Source organism: Schistocerca americana, chromosome 6, assembly GCF_021461395.2.
Source record: "Schistocerca americana isolate TAMUIC-IGC-003095 chromosome 6, iqSchAmer2.1, whole genome shotgun sequence".
NCBI classification, from domain to species: domain Eukaryota; kingdom Metazoa; phylum Arthropoda; class Insecta; order Orthoptera; family Acrididae; genus Schistocerca; species Schistocerca americana.
In genome coordinates, this window is record NC_060124.1 from 341761216 (window position 1) to 341781982 (window position 20767).

General features: G+C 39.3%; 1 protein-coding gene across 3 annotated transcripts; it reads right to left on the reverse strand.

Annotated features, from left to right (window-relative positions):
- Positions 1-1529: 1529 nt before the first annotated feature.
- Positions 1530-20322, reverse strand: LOC124619425 (dysbindin). 3 transcript variants are annotated; one of them, XM_047145799.1, is made up of 6 exons: positions 20139-20316; positions 19798-20043; positions 19340-19496; positions 18918-19082; positions 15304-15568; positions 1530-2116 (listed from the first exon to the last, which is right to left on the reverse strand). In XM_047145799.1, exons 2-6 carry the CDS (start codon positions 19851-19853, stop codon positions 1947-1949), a joined length of 813 nt encoding a protein of 270 aa, XP_047001755.1. In that variant the 5' UTR covers positions 19854-20043; positions 20139-20316; the 3' UTR covers positions 1530-1946. The 3 variants fall into 3 exon arrangements, 2 of the variants coding, with proteins under 2 accessions (XP_047001755.1, XP_047001754.1); XR_006980079.1 differs by adding an exon at positions 14558-14695 and having other exon boundaries at positions 1982-2116; positions 19798-20322; XM_047145798.1 differs by having other exon boundaries at positions 19798-20316.
- Between the last annotated feature and the right edge of the window lie 445 nt (positions 20323-20767).

The window sequence follows — 20767 nt, forward strand, 5'->3', positions numbered from 1 at the left end:
TAAGGGAACTATCTTTCTATGTATTCGCAGCACATTACACTTGTCTACATTGAGATTCAATTGCCATGCCCTGCACCATGCGTCTATTCGCTGCAGATCCTCCTGCATTTCAGTACAATTTTCCATTGTTATAACCTCTCGATACACCACAGCATCATCTGCAAAAAACCTCAGTGAACTTCCGATGTCATCCACAAGGTCATTTATGTATATTGTGAATAGCAATATATGTAACCATACCAACAATTTTCCCGCTTTCAAATTCACTTAGATCCAATATAATGCACTTACAAACCACACAGATCTATGGTGGCCAGGAGACATTTGCCAACCCATCTTCATGCTCACAAAACCAATCCTGAAAGATGCTTGCTGTGTGAACGGGGGCGCTGTAATCTTAGAACACAGCATTACCTTTGAGGAACAAATATTGCACCATGGCAAGGACCTGATCAGCTAAAATGATCACAAGACCATTGGCAGTAATGTGACCCTTCAGAGTAACTATGTGGCTCATGGAGTACCACTGCATGGGTGCCCAAATCTTCAATGAACCCCCACCACATTTCGTTCTTGGGATGTAAACTCAGCAAGAAGTTGAAAATAATGTGCAATGAGACTCTTAGGACCAAATGTCATTCTTCCATTGCTTCCATGGTTTCGGACCATGTTTTCCTGTTAAGGGCATTTTCATTACTGACAAGTGGTTTTGGGATTCCAGCTCGCTCTGTAACGCTCTGTAATTCCCTGCTTGTAGAACTTCCTTCAGGTTTTTTTTTTTTTTTTTTTGTGCTGACAGGCCTAGTCAATGTGACATTCAGCTCAGCAGTCGCTTTTGCTGCTGCTGTTCTCTATTTTTCATCACAATCCTCTTCAACAACAATCCATCATGATCGATCAACATACACTTTCACTTGCATTTTGACTTTTCAGACATTGTTTTCCTGCTTTACCTGTTTGTAATATAAATGTTTGATAATGAGCCTCTTGAAGCCCCAAACATTTCAGCTGCCTTAGTTATGGAACACCCGACATACGAATACCAACAATTTTCCCGCTTTCAAATTCACTTAGATCCAATATAATGCACTTACAAACCACACAGAACACTGTTCTGACCATGACTGACACTTGCAACATTTTGAGAACATTGCAGAGGAACTTTTTGTGCTCAAATACAACAGCTCAACCTGCTGACTTGGCGAGCATCTGTATTTACAATCATGCATACATTTCTCACAGTGGTCCCATATTTTTGTCCAACCCCTGTAATTTTTCTGTGGATAATAAATACATTTGCCCAAATCCCTCCCACAGCCCCTCAGAATGAACCACATTACATATTAAACATGTGCAACAGCATCTTATGTGTAAATCATCACTGTAGTCATCACCTATAGCAACACTCTTATAGTCAACAAAATGTAGCAGAAGTTTTGTTCACAGACAATAAGGCATACAAATCCATCTAGTGCTTCCTTCACATTTACATCAAGGAAATTATAACGGACAATTATGTATACACAGAAATTTTATTGACCCAAGAGTTTTATACACAACCAGTATTAAAGCACAAAGTCTTGATTCAACATCACAGGTACCACTGTAAAATCATAAGCACAACATAGTATAAAATTGCCCAAATAAAACAATTATTTTCAGGGATTTTTCTTTCTTCCAAGAAAACTGAAATTCCTTAATTATGACATACTGTGAAATATTTGTGGGGCATAATGTTTCATTGGGAAATTCTGCTTATTTCAATAAAAAATTGAAACATATAATATATTTTAACAACAAACTAACAAATTTTTACAGTCACTTGTCAAACAGGTGATAGAGATGAGGGATGATCAGTGATTTGTTTCAAAGATAAATAATATCTCAATTGTCAACAAAGAACACATTCCAATGTTTATCACATCACAATTAGTCTGTAACATTAATTACAGTTTTGCATCACTTGCTTTAAGATCGTCTCCCGAGGAAGAATCCTGAATTGCTGGAGCCTCTTTAGTATCGTCATCAAGGAAAGAATCCAGAGCAGATGGATCTTCTGGCTCAAGAATAACTTCCTCTAAACATGTAGTTTTCTGGCCTGGAGGACTTATCGTTCCTATAAAAAATTAAAATATCACACACAATGGTTTTAATAAAATCTATGACTCAAAACTTGCAAACTTTACTGACTGGATTTGTGTCAGTAGTTCACAGGGAAACTATCTATTCTCAATACTGTATACAGACTTTATCATCATTAAGTCCAAACAAGAAAAACCTGAACTTATATAACCTATTACAAAGGAGAAAAATAGTAACTCCAAATAATGCTACACAGCAAGAAATTGTATAACAGGAATGAATAATTGTAAGCATACTTAGAATAAAGACTTTCCAGCACTCTTCCCCCCCCCCCCTCTCCCCCCCCCCCCCCCCCCCCACACACACACACATATACATGCTATACTGTTACAAAGAAGAGAAGCAGTGCAGCATTAGCCATGTGTACATAACAAAGTTTTGATGAAATGATTAATAATTACACTTAGCTGTAATTAGCATTTTCATAATTAAATTAGGTTGTAGAACAAAAGCAGAAAAGTAGTCATTTGTACATCACATACAATATGTAATAATCCATTGGATTTGTAGACAGTAAGTGTAAGTAGGAAAATTTAGATTTTAAATGAATTTTGCATCACTTCGATAAACTTTTCAGTAAATTTTGTTTATTTTTCACATAATGTGAGGTATCAAAATTAGCAGTGCACTACAGCACTTTAAACATCCAGCTGTTCATACAGTGAGGAGACAAAAGTCATGGGATACCTCCTAATGTCATGTTGGACCTCCTTTTGCCTGGCATAGTGCAGCAACTTGACGCAGCATGGACTCAACAAGTCATTGGAAGTTCCTGCAGAAATATCGAGCCATGCTGCCTCTATAGCCATACATAATTGCGAAAGTGTTGCTGGTGCAGGATTTTGTGCATGAACTGATTCTTGACTATATCCCATGAATGTTTGGTGGGGTGCACATCATGCAATCTGGGTGGCCAAATCATTTGCTTGAACTGTCCAGAATGTTCTCCAAACCTGTCACAAACGATTATGGCTTGGTGACATGGCGAATTGTCATTCATAAAAACTCCATTGTTGTTTGCTGCAAATGGTCTCCAAATAGCCAAACACAACTATTTACATTCAATGATCGGTTCAATCAATTCCATGTAACGAAGCCCACACTATTATGGAGCCACCACCAGCTCGCATAGTGCCTTACTGACAACTTGGATCCCTGGCTTTGTGGGGTCTGCGCCACACATTAACCCTAGGTTCTTACCAACTGAATTTGGGACTCATCTGACACTACCACAGTTTTCTAGTCATCTAGGTTCTAACTAATATGGTTATGAACTCAGGGAGGTGTTACAAGCGATGTTAGCAAAGGCACTCGCATTGGTTGTCTACTGCCATAGCCCATTAACACACTGCCCTAACAGATACATTCATTGCATCTCCCACATTGATTTCTCTGGTTATTTCACACAGTGTTGTTTGTCTGTTAACACTGACAACTCAACAAAAACACCACTGCTTTCAATTGTTAAGTTCAGTATCGTACTAATTTGTGTTATTTGTGTATTTTACATGTTTGTGTCCACTGCCACCAACATTATAGCACTACTTGTCTGTAAATGATCAATTAACCTTTGTGGAAAGCTTTACAGAGTGCAAGGGAGATGGGCAAAGGCTTTGGCCACAGTGGTAAGAGGTAATGCCTGCAATCTGGTATTCTCGGCACACCCTTGACACTGTGGATCTTGGAATATGGATTTGCCCAACGGTTTCTGAAATGGACTGTCCCATGCATCTACCTCCAACTACCATGCTGCATTCAAAGTCTGTTAATTCCTGTCATGTGGCCAATATCACATTGGAAACCTTTTCACATGAATCACCTGAGTGTAATGACAGCTCTGTCAATCCACTTCCCTTTTATACCTTGTGTACACGATTCTACTGCCGTCTACTTATGTGCATTTAGCTATCCTGTAACTTTCATCATCTCAGTGTTTAACATGTAGCAGTCAAGTAACACTTAATTTTTTGCTACAATAGCACAAGAGGCCACAGGAAGGGGTAGGACAATGCCTCCAAGTTGGAGGGAGGAACTGTGCTTGCAACATTTTGAAAAGAGCAGTTGTTGACAGTAAGGCTGGTTGTTGGCAGTAAGTCTTCATACAAGCTGTGGTGGTTTCTTGTCATCCGATAGTTTGGGAATGCTGTTTGAGGGTGACAGATCTTGTTCACAGGCTGTTGCACTTAAGAATTTTCACAGGACTATGAATCACAATTGGTAACTATGAAGTGGTGTTGTCCGTTCCGTGGGCTTTAACTGGAAAGTTTAACATGACAATGCCCAGGGTGCAGCCACAATGGTTTTACTGGTCAGTTCCCATCGCAAACAAAGAAATAAAAATAAATGAATAAATTCATAATTCCAATCTTAGATCAGAGTTTCCTACAAAATTTGAAACTCTCCGACAAGAATCAAAGACTGGATGGATCTTTGATCAATAAGTCATATTTAACTAAACTGATCATTTTATGAAATTAGGGTAACTTTCCCCATCCAACCAGTATCACTGAAGGATTGTTTGCATGGAGGACCATTAAATGGAAGGGACAGATTAGTTTTCACATTCTCCATTTGGTTATTGTACAAAATGCTCAAAATAGTGAATTTACTTAACAGTTCCTGTCTGATTGTGTGAAACTGTAAGGTGAAGCCATGCAGTGGCATACACATACCAATTTTCCCTCATTCAGAGAATTTTTGCACAAACTGGTGTCCCAACCTGAGGGGCAAGGAGACCAAGCCACCCTCCAGGGGAGGCTGCACCAGTGGTTCATTCTCTGCCACCGTCATAGTGGCTGCTGGGACCTACTTGTGAACTGTGGACACACACCACGGTGCAGTGCACGAGTTTACAATTGACAATGAGAGGCACACTCCAGCCCCAATCGTTTGTTAATCTATGATGCCTTCACTTTGCAGACAGTAGAGTCGCGGAAGTTACCGCCATTTCATTATTAAAGTGTTGCCTCTCATCACCTGAAGGATGGTCATGCACTAGGCTCATCCATGTAGATCAGCACAATTCACATTCAAAAGCCTGCAGTAGTCATGATGGTTTCTACCGAGCAATTACACCACTTTCACAGCAAACACCCAGCATTAGAACCTCACAAAACGTAATGAGGTAAGCTTTGTCGTTCGGCCCCGAACACTTTTCATTATGTGGATCTCATGCCTAACATCATTCTCTCGTTCAACCATTCCTCGCTCTCTAGGGACTAGACTTAATCTTGTTTAATTTCACTGTGTGTTGATGTACTTTCTCATTTTAATTCCCTGTTCTACGGCAAGGTGGCTTCCTGCCATGTCACTCAGATTTGCGAGTGCATGCTATAAAACTTGCAGCAGGGCTACCTTACATTTGTATGTTTTACTGCAATATATACAGGGTGTTTCAAAAATGACCGGTATATTTGAAACGGCAATACAAACTAAACGAGCAGCGATAGAAATACACCGTTTGTTGCAATATGCTTGGGACAACAGTACATTTTCAGGCAGACAAACTTTCGAAATTACAGTAGTTACAATTGTCAACAACAGATGGCGCTGCAGTCTGGGAAATTCTATAGTACGATATTTTCCACATATCCACCATGCGTAGCAATAATATGGCGTAGTCTCTGAATGAAATTACCCGAAACCTTTGACAACATGTCTGGCGGAATGGCTTCACATGCAGATGAGATGTACTGCTTCAGCTGTTCAATTGTTTCTGGATTCTGGCAGTACACCTGGTCTTTCAAGTGTCCCCACAGAAAGAAGTCACAGGGGTTCATGTCTGGCGAATAGGGAGGAATCCACGCCGCCTCCTGTATGTTTTGGATAGCCCAAAGCAATCACACGATCATCGAAATATTCATTCAGGAAATTAAAGACGTCAGCCATGCGATGTGGCCGGGCACCATCTTGCATAAACCACAAGGTGTTCGCAGTGTCGTCTAAGGCAGTTTGTACCGCCACAAATTCACGAAGAATGTCCAGATAGCGTGATGCAGTAATCGTTTCGTATCTGAAAAATGGGCCAATGATTCCTTTGGAAGAAATGGCGGCCCAGACGAGTACTTTTTGAGGATGCAGGGACGATGGGACTGCAACATGGGGCTTTTCAGTTCCCCATATGCGCCAGTTCTGTTTATTGACGAAGCCGTCCAGGTAAAAATAAGCTTCGTCAGTAAACCAAATGCTGCCCACATGCATATTGCCGTCATCAATCCTGTGCACTATATCGTTAGCGAATGTCTCTCGTGCAGCAATGGTAGCGGCACTGAGCGGTTGCCGCATTTGAATTTTGTATGGATAGAGGTGTAAACTCTGGCGCATGAGACGATACGTGGACGTTGGCGTCATTTGGACCGCAGCTGCAACACGGCGAACGGAAACCCGAGGCCGCTGTTGGATCACCTGCTGCACTAGCTGCGCATTGCCCTCTGTGGTTGCCGTACGCGGTCGCCCTACCTTTCCAGCACGTTCATCCGTCACTTTCCCAGTCCGTTGAAATTTTTCAAACAGATCCTTTATTGTATCGCTTTTCGGTCCTTTGGTTACATTAAACCTCCGTTGAAAACTTCGTCTTGTTGCTACAACACTGTGTTCTAGGCGGTGGAATTCCAACACCAGAAAAATCCTCTGTTCTAAGGAATAAACCATGTTGTCCGCAGCACACTTGCGCGTTGTGAACAGCACATGCTTACAGCAGAAAGACGACATACAGAATGGCGCACCCACACACTGCGTTGTCTTCTATATCTTTCACATCACTTGCAGCGCCATCTGTTGTTGAAAATTGTAACTACTGTAATTTCGAAAGTTTGTCCACCTGAAAATGTACTGTTGTCCCAAGCATATTGCAACAAACGGTGTATTTCTATCGCTGCTCGTTTAGTTTTTATTGCCGTTTCAAATATACTGGTCATTTTTGAAACACCCTGTATATAGTTATTTTAATCATATTTACTGCCTATCAATTTGGTGATGAAACATCTACGGAGAGAAGACATCAAACATTTTTATGGTCCAGGGACCACAGATCAGCACATGAGCATAACTTCCTGCCTGGGAGGGAAAGGCGATTGGCAGAAGAACACCATACAGCATCAGTCACTCAGTTCAAACAACAAACCTGTATTTACAAGCCACTTAATCTTTAACACTTTGTTAAGGGGTACATCAACTGTGGTTTCGTAGAGCAACCTACTCATATACAGACTTCTTTTCAGTGGACCATTTGGACATAGCAGCTCAGTACAGTAAATTTCCTGTGCGAGTGTATAGCCTCTGCCTAGACTTCAAAGAAGACTGTAAGCATGAAGTGTGATTGTAAATTCAAATCAATTCATCTTCGGATAAGCAGTAGTGTCAGGTTTAACTCGTTACTGGGAGCTTGTAAGCAGCATTAGCAAGAAGAAATCCAGAACAGCCATAAGCTCATGTTAAAAAGTAATTTTTGTTTTCTTCCATTAGGCTTCTCAATGGTTTGACGTGACTCATAATCCACCCTGCTGTAATACCATGCATCACAGATTTTGATTTATCTTCATTTCTTGTTCTACTACAGTCCACAACTTAGTGCCATACAGTGCTCTACTTGAGAAGTATGTCTTCCTTTTTATTTGATTATTTTATATTTCTTTTGCCCAGGAATTCTCACATTGTCTGTGGTAGTCTGGTCATTATGTTCTCTGTCCATCATTCGTGGCTCATTCTGCTGATCCACGATTTTGATATTTGTCACTAACCTGATTTGTGCTAGTCTTCATTACTTGTGTCTTTCCTTTCTTTATGTGTAATCCATATTCTGCACTCAGCTACTGTTCATTTCATTCATTAAGTCATGTAATTATTCATTACAATCATAGATGGTAGCAATGTCATCAGCCAATCAGATCATTTATTGATAGCCTGAATTTTAATACCATTCTGACACTTTCTTTTATATCCTTTGTTTCTTCTTCAATGAAGAGTAGAGGGAAGTATGGAATATTTTTTCCTTCCATCCGTTTTAATCCATGTTGTCCCTCTTAACCTTAAAGTCTCATTGTTCCCTCTATGTTCTAATTCATATCATGCATTAACTGTCTTTCTCTGAAACACACACCAATTTTTCTGAGGATTTCAAACATCTTGCATCATGTTACTTTAGTCTAATACTAGATCTCCTATGTCCACAAATCAACATTCATTACTTCCTCTATTATGTTAACAGACACTTTTTCTCATCATAGAGACATTGTACTGGTTACACCAATATGCTTGCTCCTCTCTCTTGCACTCTTCATGTTATTGCCTTTAATTTTACATTCTCTGAAATTTATCTTGACATTTCTACATCCTCAATCTTTTCTTCCCATGAACATTTCCTTTTCATAATCTTCAGAATTTTCTAGTAGTCATCCCACTTAAATTTCCAAGCACTTTGTATTAATTTCATTTCTAAGTGACTTCTATTGTTCAGCCTTGCTTTTCTAGAGCATTTTCCTGTATTGCAAAACTGAAGAATTTCTTCAATTAACCACCATTTCTTCACAGCTACATTCTTCTGCTGATATTTCTCTCTCCAGCTTCTGTGATTACCCTTTTTAGAAATGTTCATTCCACCTCCTGTTACTGAAGTTTCATTCTTTGCCTTGCCTGTATATTCATATTGAAATCTACTATACTATTATACCATTTGAAGATGCTATTGGTGTTACCCTATATTTGTTGGCCCAGATGATCATCAATCCATTTTACGTCAGTGCACATTTTCAAATTTCCCAACTTTCCTTTCACATTCAGACTTAATTCATGCCACACTATGATTAGTAGAATGTTATCCTTTCAACCTTTTCCTCGTGGTCACCTCGCCGATCATAGTCCTTTCATCAAGGCATGTATTTCAGATTCTAATTAAAACACTGGCAATTCAACAAACTAGTAATTCTCTAGTTCATACAATTAGTAATGTAAATAATATTTAAGTGATTTTTATGCTTTGATGCCCGATAATAAGCACTAGTGACATGAAATGACTCATCAATAAATTCTTACAAGATTAACATTTCTTTATCATTGTCAGTGGTTGCAGTACATACATATAACCTTTATTGTTAACTCAGTCACTGGAAACAAATATGCCAAAACCCACAGATTAAAATATAACAACACAATACTTCATTTTAGGGACTATGCCATACAGTAAAATATCACAGCACACTGATTGGTACAGTCTGATCTTCTTCAAGTTAATCCAAGTGTTTGTTGGTAATGAGGATCACCCTGTGGCTAAACATGCCTTGGTGCACAGCCAGCACATCTTGGCACAGTGTTACACAGTCTGGGTTATCTGGATACTTCCCACTGACACCAACCTATCAGAACTCTGAAGATGGGAACTTGACCTTCAATATATCCTCTCTTCCCGTTACCCACCAGGCCTCAACCTCCGCTAATTTCAAGTTGCCGCACCTCGTACATCACTTGTCACTCAACAACATCTTTGCCTCTGTACTTCCGCCTCGACTGACATCTCTGCCCAAACTCTTTGCCTTTACATATGTCTGCTTGTATCTGTATACATGCGTGTGCATGTGTGCGCAAGAGAGCGTATACCTGTCCCTTTTCCCCCCTAAGGTAAGTCTTTCCACCCCCGGGATTGGAATGACTCCTTACCCTCTCCCTTAAAACCCACATCCTTTTGTCTTTCCCTCTTTCCTGATGAAGCAACCGTGGGTTGCGAAAGCTTGAAATTTGTGTGTGTGTGTGTGTTTTTGTGTTTTTTATTGTGTCTATCTACCAGCGCTTTCTTGTTTGGTAAGTCACAGCATCTTTGTTTTTTAATATATTTTTCCCATGTGGAATGTTTCTTTCTAGTATATATATATGACTACTGTCTCTGACTGCCAGAGCCAGATTGGATTTTCCATTGTTTGATATACTATTCTTTCATACAGAGTGTATTTTTATTATGTAATCTGGATCAATGACAAAAGTGCATTCAGCAACTCAGAAACATGGAAAATATTTCAGATTGCATGATGTTCTTAAGAACAAGTGACAAGTGCAGAACATTACAACACAGGACAATGGTTGTCACATTCTCGTATTTGTCAGACAAATTACATTTTATTGCTAGTGATCTCTGGGTAAAAAAACTTCAAACATAAAAATTCAGTGAGACAGTGAAAAATCACCAAATTCGTCAGCAAAAATAATGTTGTAACTCTAAAAGAAATGGTGGAAGAAGTAGAGAGGTTCTGTATATGGGCGAGACATATAATACCAAACTTCAACCTTCACTGCATACGTAACACCAATCAGACTGGATGGACACTGGATTACAAGTGTGTAAAGACCTTTTTGGTGAAAAAACTCAATCTCTCCAAAATCACTTTTTCTTATAAAGTGCAAAACAATTTAACTGCTTCAGGGAAATTATTACCCCTTGTATTTTTATGTATGCAAGAGCCTGCCAGTATATTTGGTCCTCAAGTTGCTGGTATTATGAAAAAATTAAAAGAAGAACATAAGAATGTTGTCACTACTTGCTCCAAGTCAACAAAATTAAAAAAAAAGAATTTGCAAAATTATTGGTAACAATATTAAAACCATACATTGCTAACACACAAAAATTCCATCTACTGGTGGATTTATGGGGGGCCGAGCAGATCTGACATTGTGTGATGAGACATTACTCATGAAGAAGACGAAGTTACATGGAGCAACGTGTACTCTGAAGATCATTCCACCCAAATGTACTCTTGTTGCTCAACCCTGTGATGTGTACTACTATTGCCAAGTCTAAATCTAATTAAAAGACTACAAAGTGCTCTTAAACTGGTATAACAACAGCAGTAATTATCGTTAAGAAAAGATGCAATTAATATACATTTGAAACTTCCTGGCAGATTAAAACTGTGTGCCCGACCGAGACTCGAACTCGGGACCTTTGCCTTTCGCAGGCAAGTGCTCTACCATCTGAGCTACCGAAGCACGACTCACGCCCGGTACTCACAGCTTTACTTTTGCCAGTATCTCGTCTCCTACCTTCCAAACTTTACAGAAGCTTGCCCGCGAAAGGCAAAGGTCCCGAGTTCGAGTCTCGGTCGGGCACACAGTTTTAATCTGCCAGGAAGTTTTATATCAGCGCACACTCCGCTGCAGAGTGAAAATCTCATTCTGGAATATATATTTGCTTGTGTAGTATCAATCAATGCTCCAGTTTTCATCCCAATGGTTCACTACGCTTGGCGTGTATCAAAACTGACAGAAGGAGGACCTACATTTAAAAGCCTGAATGAAGTAAGGTTTCCGCCACTGAAGCATGTTTTGGAAAAGGGGTTCTGTAGACCTATTGCAACCAACATGCCCTCATCAGCAATAACTCTGGCTGAAGTAGCTACTTGTTTCCTCTTCCTCCATGATTTTATAGATTTTGGAAGAGGCATGTTAATTTCCTCCTGGATATTTTCAGTTTGATCTGCTGACACTTCTAGCTCAGGTGGCACATTATCAACAGCTTCTTTTTGCTCTGCTGATACACATCCGTCTACTGTTCTTTCAGGTAGCTCTACTTGCCCAGCATTAAAGGTCTTGGGAAACCTTCAAAGCGACATCCGGAATGACATCTCTGTTCACGGGAGAAATTTCAGTCTTAGAAAAATCACTCTTGATGGTGGCTGGAGTTATAGTTTCATCCATTGACTTCTTGAACAGATGGTAAAAATCTGATCTTGTAGGCTTGTAACCACAAGTTTTCATAAAGTCTCTCACATTCCTTTTCCAAGCAATTTTTATAGGATCAAATGTGGTCACATCACACGGCTGTAAGATCTGAGTGGTGTGTGATGGAAAGGTAACAAAAATAATGCCATTTCTTGTCTGAATTTTAGAGCTTCTGGAGAGACATGTCTAGAATGTGAGTCTATCAATAGCAGAACAGGATGAGTGGGAGGAATGTGGTTAATGAAGTGCTTCAAGAACTCCAAGAAAATTTCCAAATGTATCCAGCCATTTTTTGACACTGCTACCTGGCTCAATGGAGGAGCATTTTTCTTCAAGCTATCAGTGACACGAACCCCTTGAAAATAAACGTAGCAGGCACGGTTTGTCCCATAGCATTAGCAGCAATCTCAACTGTTGTGGTCTTCCCCTTTTTAGCAGTTGTATGCTGGTGGACAAGCTTCACTCCTTTCGGTGAAACAATTTTGCTTGGCTTATTCACTATTGAAAATCCCATTTCATCTAGATTTCAAATTAGATTTGGCTTTATCCCAAGCCCTGTTTTCTCATACACTGCACTTAGCACATCATAAAAATCATTCAAATTACAATCATTCGAAGCTGCGGCCCTATGATGTCATAGATTTTCTGGCTGATGTAAACTTAAGCTATATCATTTCTTAAACAAAGTCCACCAGTCCCATCCTGCCTTGTCTCTTTCTTCTCTAGATGGGTTCCCTTGAGGTCTCCCCGATGCTAATTTGTAAACGTAATAACGCATATCACTCGCTAACAATCCAAATCCCAGTTCTTGCATTTCAATTGCATACTTCACCAATTTAGTTTCCTCTTCCTTTTTTTAAAAAAAAGAAGGGGCATAGTCTGCAGGATAGGTGCAAACTCTTAGTCTATCTTTTAGGGTTTTGTAAGGTATGCGAAAATCTCTACTGGATCTATAAACTGACTAGCCATCCTTTAACACCCTTCGTACAGTATCTACCAAATCCTTTCTGCTGTACTGTTCTCCATATTTGCCACTACGTTTAGACATCTGTAACAAATTAAATCGTGCCCGCCAGTGGAATGAAACCATTAAGAAATTCATTACCGGCAAAAGTGAATTACGAGCAAACTATTGGTGTCAAAATGGTGAACAAGACCTTAATTTAAATAGAGGACTGTGAAGAGTCCATCAATAAAAGTCTTATACTTACACTTCAGATTATATTGACAGTATCAATAAAAGAACAATAAGCTGTCACCGGACACATACTACACTGAAAATATTCTCAACCACACTGGAAAAAGTTCGACTACAACCACAAGAATGCGCCCCAGTAGCTGTTTTCTCTACCACACACTGCTGATAGGTGCTACCACCTGTGGTGCAATGTTCGTACTTAAAATGGTTCAAATGGCTCTGAGCACTATGGGACTCAACTGCTTAGGTCATTAGTCCCCTAGAACTTAGAACTAGTTAAACCTAACTAACCTAAGGACATCACACACATCCATGCCCGAGGCAGGATTCGAACCTGCGACCGTAGCGGTCTCGCGGTTCCGGACTGCAGCGCCCAGAACCGCACGGCCACTTCGGCCGGCTCGTACTTAAAATCAGCTCGTACAATTTTGCAGTGAAAGGATATGTATGGTACTGCGAAATTAGCCATACTACGAAATTTGCCGAATTTGTCCTATATACAGCAAATGAATGATTAAAGTTTCTGAGAAATTGGATGATTTATTCAAAAGAAAGAGATTCACAAATTGAGCAAGTCAGTATCATGTTGGTCCACCTCTGGCCCTTTGCAGAGAGTTATTCAGCTTAGCACTGATTGATAGAGTTGTTGGATGTCCCCCTGAAGTATTTCACGTCAAATTCTGTCCAATTGGAGCATTAGATCATCAAAATGCTGAGCTGGTTGGAAGGCCCTGCCCATAATGCTCCAAATTTCTCTATTGGGAAGAGATCCAGTGAACTTGTTGGCCAAGGAAAGATTTGGCAAGCACAACGACGACTAGCAGAAACTCTCACTGTGAATGGAAGGGCGTTACCTTGCTGAAATGTAAGCCCAGGATGACTTCCCACGAAGGGCACCATAACGTGGCTTATACCACTGATGTACTGCTGTGCTGGAAGGGTGCAGCAGATCACAACCAAATGCGTCCTGCTACGAAATGAAATTGCACCCCAGACTGTCACTCATTCTCAGGCCATATGGTGGGTGACAATCAGGTCAGTATCCCACTGCAGACACCCAACATTGGAGCGAAATTTGAAGTGGGGCCCATCACCGGACAAAGAATGTTATAATTATGTGACTTATTCAAACAAGCTCTGTAACAACCCACATAAGAAATGAGAGAAAATGCCAGATCAAATGCAAAGGAACTAATCAATCAAATCATTCAATAAAAAAATCTGAAAAGTGTACAATTTTTTTGTGTTGCGACATGCACTATGTAAAAAACAAGCTCTCCTTATTGCTGCACAGAAACTGAAGATAGAAGCTAAGCCCATACAGTAAAATATGGGTAACCTAGTACCATAATGAATAAGTTGATTCTCTCTGAAATCTTGAAATGAAATTCATCTACGGATGACCAGGTATCTCATTTCGTTACACAGCACAGCTCTAAGGAAATGATTAGTAGGTTCTGGTTCTTAAGGACCAATTTCTGTGAAATTTTTTCCATGCAAAACACTGCAACATACCATACAATGTACCAACATCACGTCCTTCATCAGCGATGGAAACTGTATACCAATGATAATGGGCTGTTGCATCATGTTAGATTCAAGTGACAAGAAGCCACAACAACTGTCTTCAGGGTGATGCTCATATCTCATAGTCTGAAAATTGTATTATTAAGACAATCATTCTCATTGTGAGAGTCTTCACTTAACTGTGACACAGTAACAGTAACTTAAATTGTGCCATTGACGTATTAATGTCACACACTAGGAAAATCAATAAAAATTTAAACTTAAAGTGCTAATTCATAAATTAATATCCGAAAGACTGACACACTACCCAAACCATTCACACAATATTTGTAAATATTCAGTTCCAGGTTCACAACATGTGAGCAAAAAACTCAAAGGAAATTACAATTAGTGGTTTTTAGGCAACTGTAAGTCAGAATTACACAAATTGCTGAAAGAACACACTATATAAATTTCCGTATTAGCACATCTATGTTACCATGTGTTCATAAACTATGATGGTCTTACATATCACAGATTGCTTTTGTGTTATAGTTCAAACATGAAATACTGTAACAAAAAGCCAACTTATCTGTCACATGATTTCCTAGTTTGTTTGTAATCGGCCAATACTTGATTGACTGATCATATTTTTCAGGTAGCTGTGTTAACTGCCATTATGCATTAACTCAGCTATTCAATCCTGATGACGCAACAAATTATCTCATCTTCACACAATGCTAATAAACACTCACCTGGCAAAGTTCCTGACTCTTTGTATTGCTGCAGGTCCTCTTTGAATGCCTGTTCAAATGTTTCCTGTCTTTCACGAAGAGCAACTTGCTGTCTTGCCTCATGATCCCTAAGTCGTTGTGCATGCTCAGCTGCCAGTTTGTCACGCACAGCCTCAAGCTCAGCCAGCCGTCGCTCCTTGTAAAGAGCCAACTGGAATCTGTGGTCAAGTTGTTGCTCCTGCAGCTCTTGAACCTCAACTATGTCCTCAAGACGTGCCAGCCCTGTCTTTAACAAAAGAAAAACTAATTAAGATTCTCATTCTCTTACATTACAACTGTATGACTGAAACTGATGATAGCAAATAAAGCGAATGCTGACTTTAGAATATCAATACAAACAATTTACACGACTAATTCTAAACCACAGACACATCTCAAGTTGAAAGATATTATACCGTGTTGCAGTAATATCGGTACAAGAGTACATGTATTGGAGTCATGTATGAAATCTGTATCCAAAGAACCAAGCTTTTAGGTTAACTGATAGAAATTCTGATGCCACCTCCGTTTATTAACTCTACAGGTGCCAAACAACTTCACATTTGGGCCATCAGCCAGTGGTGGCCTACGATCTTTATTTCAGATACCTTTAAGTTATATTGATTTGTTTGGAACTGTTTTATATGAGTCTTTTTAAACTGTTTGCTGTAAACCATTCGTAAGACTGCATCATTTCTCTCGTGGCTGTGTCTGGTACTGATATGTCTGGGACCTTTATCAATATACTTGGGTCATCAGCACACATAGTTTTTGAATAGTTGTTCAATGTCCTAGTAATTCAATTCTGTAGGTCAAACAACAGGAGAAAGCCAAGCAAATAATCTTGTGGGACACCTTATGCAATGCTTCACAACTTTGTATTTAGTCTTATTATTGTCGCATAATTTTCTGATGTGACCCTCTGCTTTGTGTTGTTAAAGTGAGACTCCATCCATGGAAGTGGGATCCCTTTAATATAATACCATTTTAGTTTCCTAAGTCGATTTTTTTGTCAATTTCTACTGCAACTGAGCATATCCTTCCATATATGGCTTTCCTGATAGAAAATTCTTTATCGCAGCCAGGAAGAGCTCATGTTAAAAGGTTATTCTCACAACTGTGGTTTAGTATTCTGTTGAAAGTTACCTTACCAAACAAAATATGGGGAACACAGATGGAACTCCATTACAACTCAGTTGCTTGCCTCAATTTTTAAAAATTGGTGTTACCACCACATACTTCAGTATTATTAAAATCATAGATCACTACTCACCATACAGTGGAGATGTTTAGTCGTAGACAGGCACAACAAAATGACTGCTAAACAACTAAGCTTTTGGCCAAAAGGGCTTCTTCTGAAGTACTGTCTACTTTAAAAGAAGGCCTTTTGGTCAACAGCTTACTTCTTCATCAGTCTTTCTGTTGTGCCTGTCTGCATCCCGATATCTCTACTATAAGGTGAGTAGTATTCTATCCTTTTCATAATACCATCATTATTCCAAACTGGATTTTCCACTGTTTGATTTTACCATATACTTCTGTTGTTTAGGAGACACATGTTGACTCACCGACTGGTATCGAAGGTAAATCAAGGGGGGCACTGCAATGTCAGCACTAGATTTTAGTACTTTGGTTGAAATACAATCATAGTGGATACAATTAGTTCTTTTTAGTGACCTAAGTTAATTTTTGTGCTCTCCCAAACAGTTGATTTATCAAAAGTGAGAGCAATTGATGTATCAAAAGTGAAACCTGTTAATGGATTATGCAATGCTGTCTAAGTGAACGTAATGGATCTGTCTTTGATGGGTCTTTTTTTTTTATACCTGTGTTTTCGCACACCATTAGAAAGAATTCATTCAATTTCAGTAACCAATAATTTGAATTTCATGTCTGTCTTGCTAATACTGTTATGAGAGGGTTGAGTATTATTAGCCTAGCTATGTTTATTCACTCCATGCCTAATCATGTTTCACATCATTCTTGCCATGTTATTGGAATTACGAATTTTTTGTTTGTAGTAAAAGGTTTTAAGCTTTTTTGATGTCACTATTGAGCACAATGCACAGGATAGTGACAGCTCTGAGGGAGGGAGATAGAGAGAACTCTCTATGCACTGCTTTTTTTTCCAGTATCAGTCTTTGTGCACAGTGGTATTCACTTCATACCCTATATGTGCCCCATTTGACACTTGGTGAAGTATTTCCATCAACGATGTTCCCATTAGGGACAGAACATAAGGTCGGATTGTGAAAGGAATTCAGTCATGTCCTTTTTGAAGGGACCATCCTGGCATTTACAACAAGTGCTTTAGGAGAATCGTGGAGTACTTAAGTCTGGCTGAAAAAAATCAAAATTTTTAATCTCTGTTCTCCTGAATGAAAAGGATTTTCAATGACTTATCACTGTGCAACATCATTTGACAACCTTTTTTCCCCTCTTTTTTATGAAGCACCCTAAACCCAGTCTCTGCCCTGAGTGCAGTGAGCTATCATCTGAGGCCAGGCTGTACCTGCTTAGTATAGCACACAACTTACTCCCATCTTCAAACACTGACATTCCACACCCTTCTGTACTAACCGATACGACAAAATGTCACAAACTAAGAATAATAAAGCCACATGGAAATAATGCAAAGTTGCAACTAGAAGTTCTTGGTGTAAATCCAATTCCAGCACTTAACTAAAGACGGAGCTGTTCGCCAGCACGATAAAGATAATCTAGTACAAGACTTAATATCACAATAGATTTGTCTTCCAGGTAATTTAACAGGAAATGAAATGGGGAAGGGAAGAGGGAAGGGGCAGGCTGCAGCATATGTGATTTCCGAGATCAAAATGATATGTGTCGGTGTTACAATCTAAAACTAACTAAGGGTTTTGTGCAACCAAGGCATGGTAATAAGGGGAGGTGTAGAAAGGAGTAGTTTGAATGAAGTACAGTAGATCCTGTATGTTGAAATACTGAATTTGTACTAGCAAAGTTTTAAAATCTGGTGTGGTGACATAGTAACCACATAGTTTAGGCTTGTGTGGTGTAGCATGTTGTCTCTTACACTAATAAGTGTGTTATGTAACAGCTTTATCAATCCAAGCATGTAGTTTCTTATATAAATTCACTCATGAGCTATATCAATGAAAACCACAAAAAATGGGAATGCACTTAGATTTGCTTACATGTCAATGATTTCCCATACATCTCATGAAAAATTTTATGACTGCCATGAGTTGGACAACATCTGTTATTTTTAAAAACACACAGTTACAAAATGTTTCTGTGACCACTAAATACAAATATGTATACAACGTATGATAGTAACCTTTTAAAACCACAGCCGGCCGGTGTGGCCGTGCGGTTCTAGGCGCTTCAGTCTGGAACCGCGTGACCGCTACGGTCGCGGGTTCGAATCCTGCCTCGGGCATGGGTGTGTGTGTGTTGTCCTTAGGGTAGTTAGGCTTAAGTAGTTCTAAGTTCTAGGGGACTGATGACCACAGATGTTAAGTCCCATAGTACTCAGAGCCATTTGAACCATTTTTTTTTAAAACCACCAGCACACACTTATATATACATAAAAAATGAAGAATTATGTGACTCACTTCTACTTCCTCAAAAGTTTCTGTGAGAGTACCAAGCTGTGACATGAGGCCCTGAACATCAGCCAATATCTGCGGCACACTTGCAAGCACCATTGCAGCACCATTCATTGATGTCCAGCTCTTTTGACATTCTGTGTGCAGCTTTGTAATAAGATCATCAACTACCTTCAAAAGAACATAAAATTTCTTTTAGAGTTATTTTTGAGAAACTGTAACAGGAGGCAAATTGCTGGTAAAGGATATTTGATATTTTTAATACTGTTATGAACCCAAACTTTGATTCGTCTCTTGTTTTTTGAATGCGTAAAAGAATAGTCAAAAGGGCTTACTTACAACAAAAAATATTAAGAGATGGAGTTTTTCAACTAAGGATGTACGGCGAAGTTGCACTACATGATAAAAACTAAATTAAGAGCAACTACCTGTGCTTGGACAGCATTTTCCTCAGACTGTTTATGCAGCTCGCTCCACTCATTTTGGTACTTCAGTAAAAGTTCGCCTCCTGCATTGTAGTTCACTTTACGACCTCTAGCAGGAATATGTTTGTGAACAGAATCGGATGTTGACAAACCTCTGAAACTGCAATAAAGGCGGTATATTTTCTTCAGGTAATTCGTCCACTAAAAGCTCATGTGCGAATGCAGATACAGTACTGGCATATGTAAACATTTGGGTAGCTTCAAGGTACTGTTACGGGCATCACCTATGTTAATATCTACGTATTCTCGGCATGTAGAAATGTTTTCAAACAACAGCTAGCACACATTACCATCTAAACATACCTATTACACGGGCGTTATAATAGAACGTAGTGACATGACACCAGTACGTCGTTTTCACCCAAAAGTGAGTATGTAAACAATACATCATAACCTCTCACCTGGCAGTGATCCCCTCCTGGACTGTATGAAACCGATCTCGCAAACTGTCAAACATTATCGAAATAAACAGTAACGCGTAAGAATCAAAATATTTCCGCGGCTACAGGTGACCAACATCAGTTTTCGCCTAAACAATTTGTTTCCCATTCAAACAACAACTCACGCTCAGTCACGTGAATGCAGCTCAGCATCCGTACAAGTGACGTTTCTATGACGGAAAGTGTCGTGTAAGTAACCTACAATACCTAGAAAACATAAATCTATTTAAATAATTCTCGTGGGAACAACTATATACACTATTAAATCTGTAATGTCAACGGAAATATTCTGAGTCCTGTACATTAACCCGGATTTCACTCTGGTTACCGCACCGTACAGACAAAAACCTAGTTTCGAATTAGGAAACAGAATACAGACTCTAAAACCGAAAGGACAAAACTGCGCTCAAGTTTGCTTGAACACGGCATCCTTAAATTTTTAGATCAAATTTAACTTTTTTTAGTTTGTTCGTCTCGGGGTGAGCTCCGGTTCATAAAGTAAAAAAGCGGTTAAAACAAGGTGGAAACCTTTCCTCTGTTAAGGCAAAGACGAAGAACTATAAACATGAATCAGTTGTATTTTTTCTCCTTTCTAGGCGCGGGGGTTGGTGGTCCACTTAGGGTGCCTCGCCACTTAGGGCGCCTCGGGTCACTTACGAACCCATGTACAAAACCTACTTTAGTTGCTTTGAGTAATGATAATCTTCGTTGTATGGACTTTGAAAGATTCAGCCAGGATAGGGAAAACAAAGAACGGAACTCATTTACCAAACAATTAACATGAACGATTTTATTGAATGCAGTTGAAAATGTCAGTAACGCAAACGTAATATGAATAATTTATATTAACATTCCTAATACAGGTCATTCTAAATCATCGATACAATCTCCACATCTATGTTTGCATGAGCTTTACAAATAAAGGATTCGC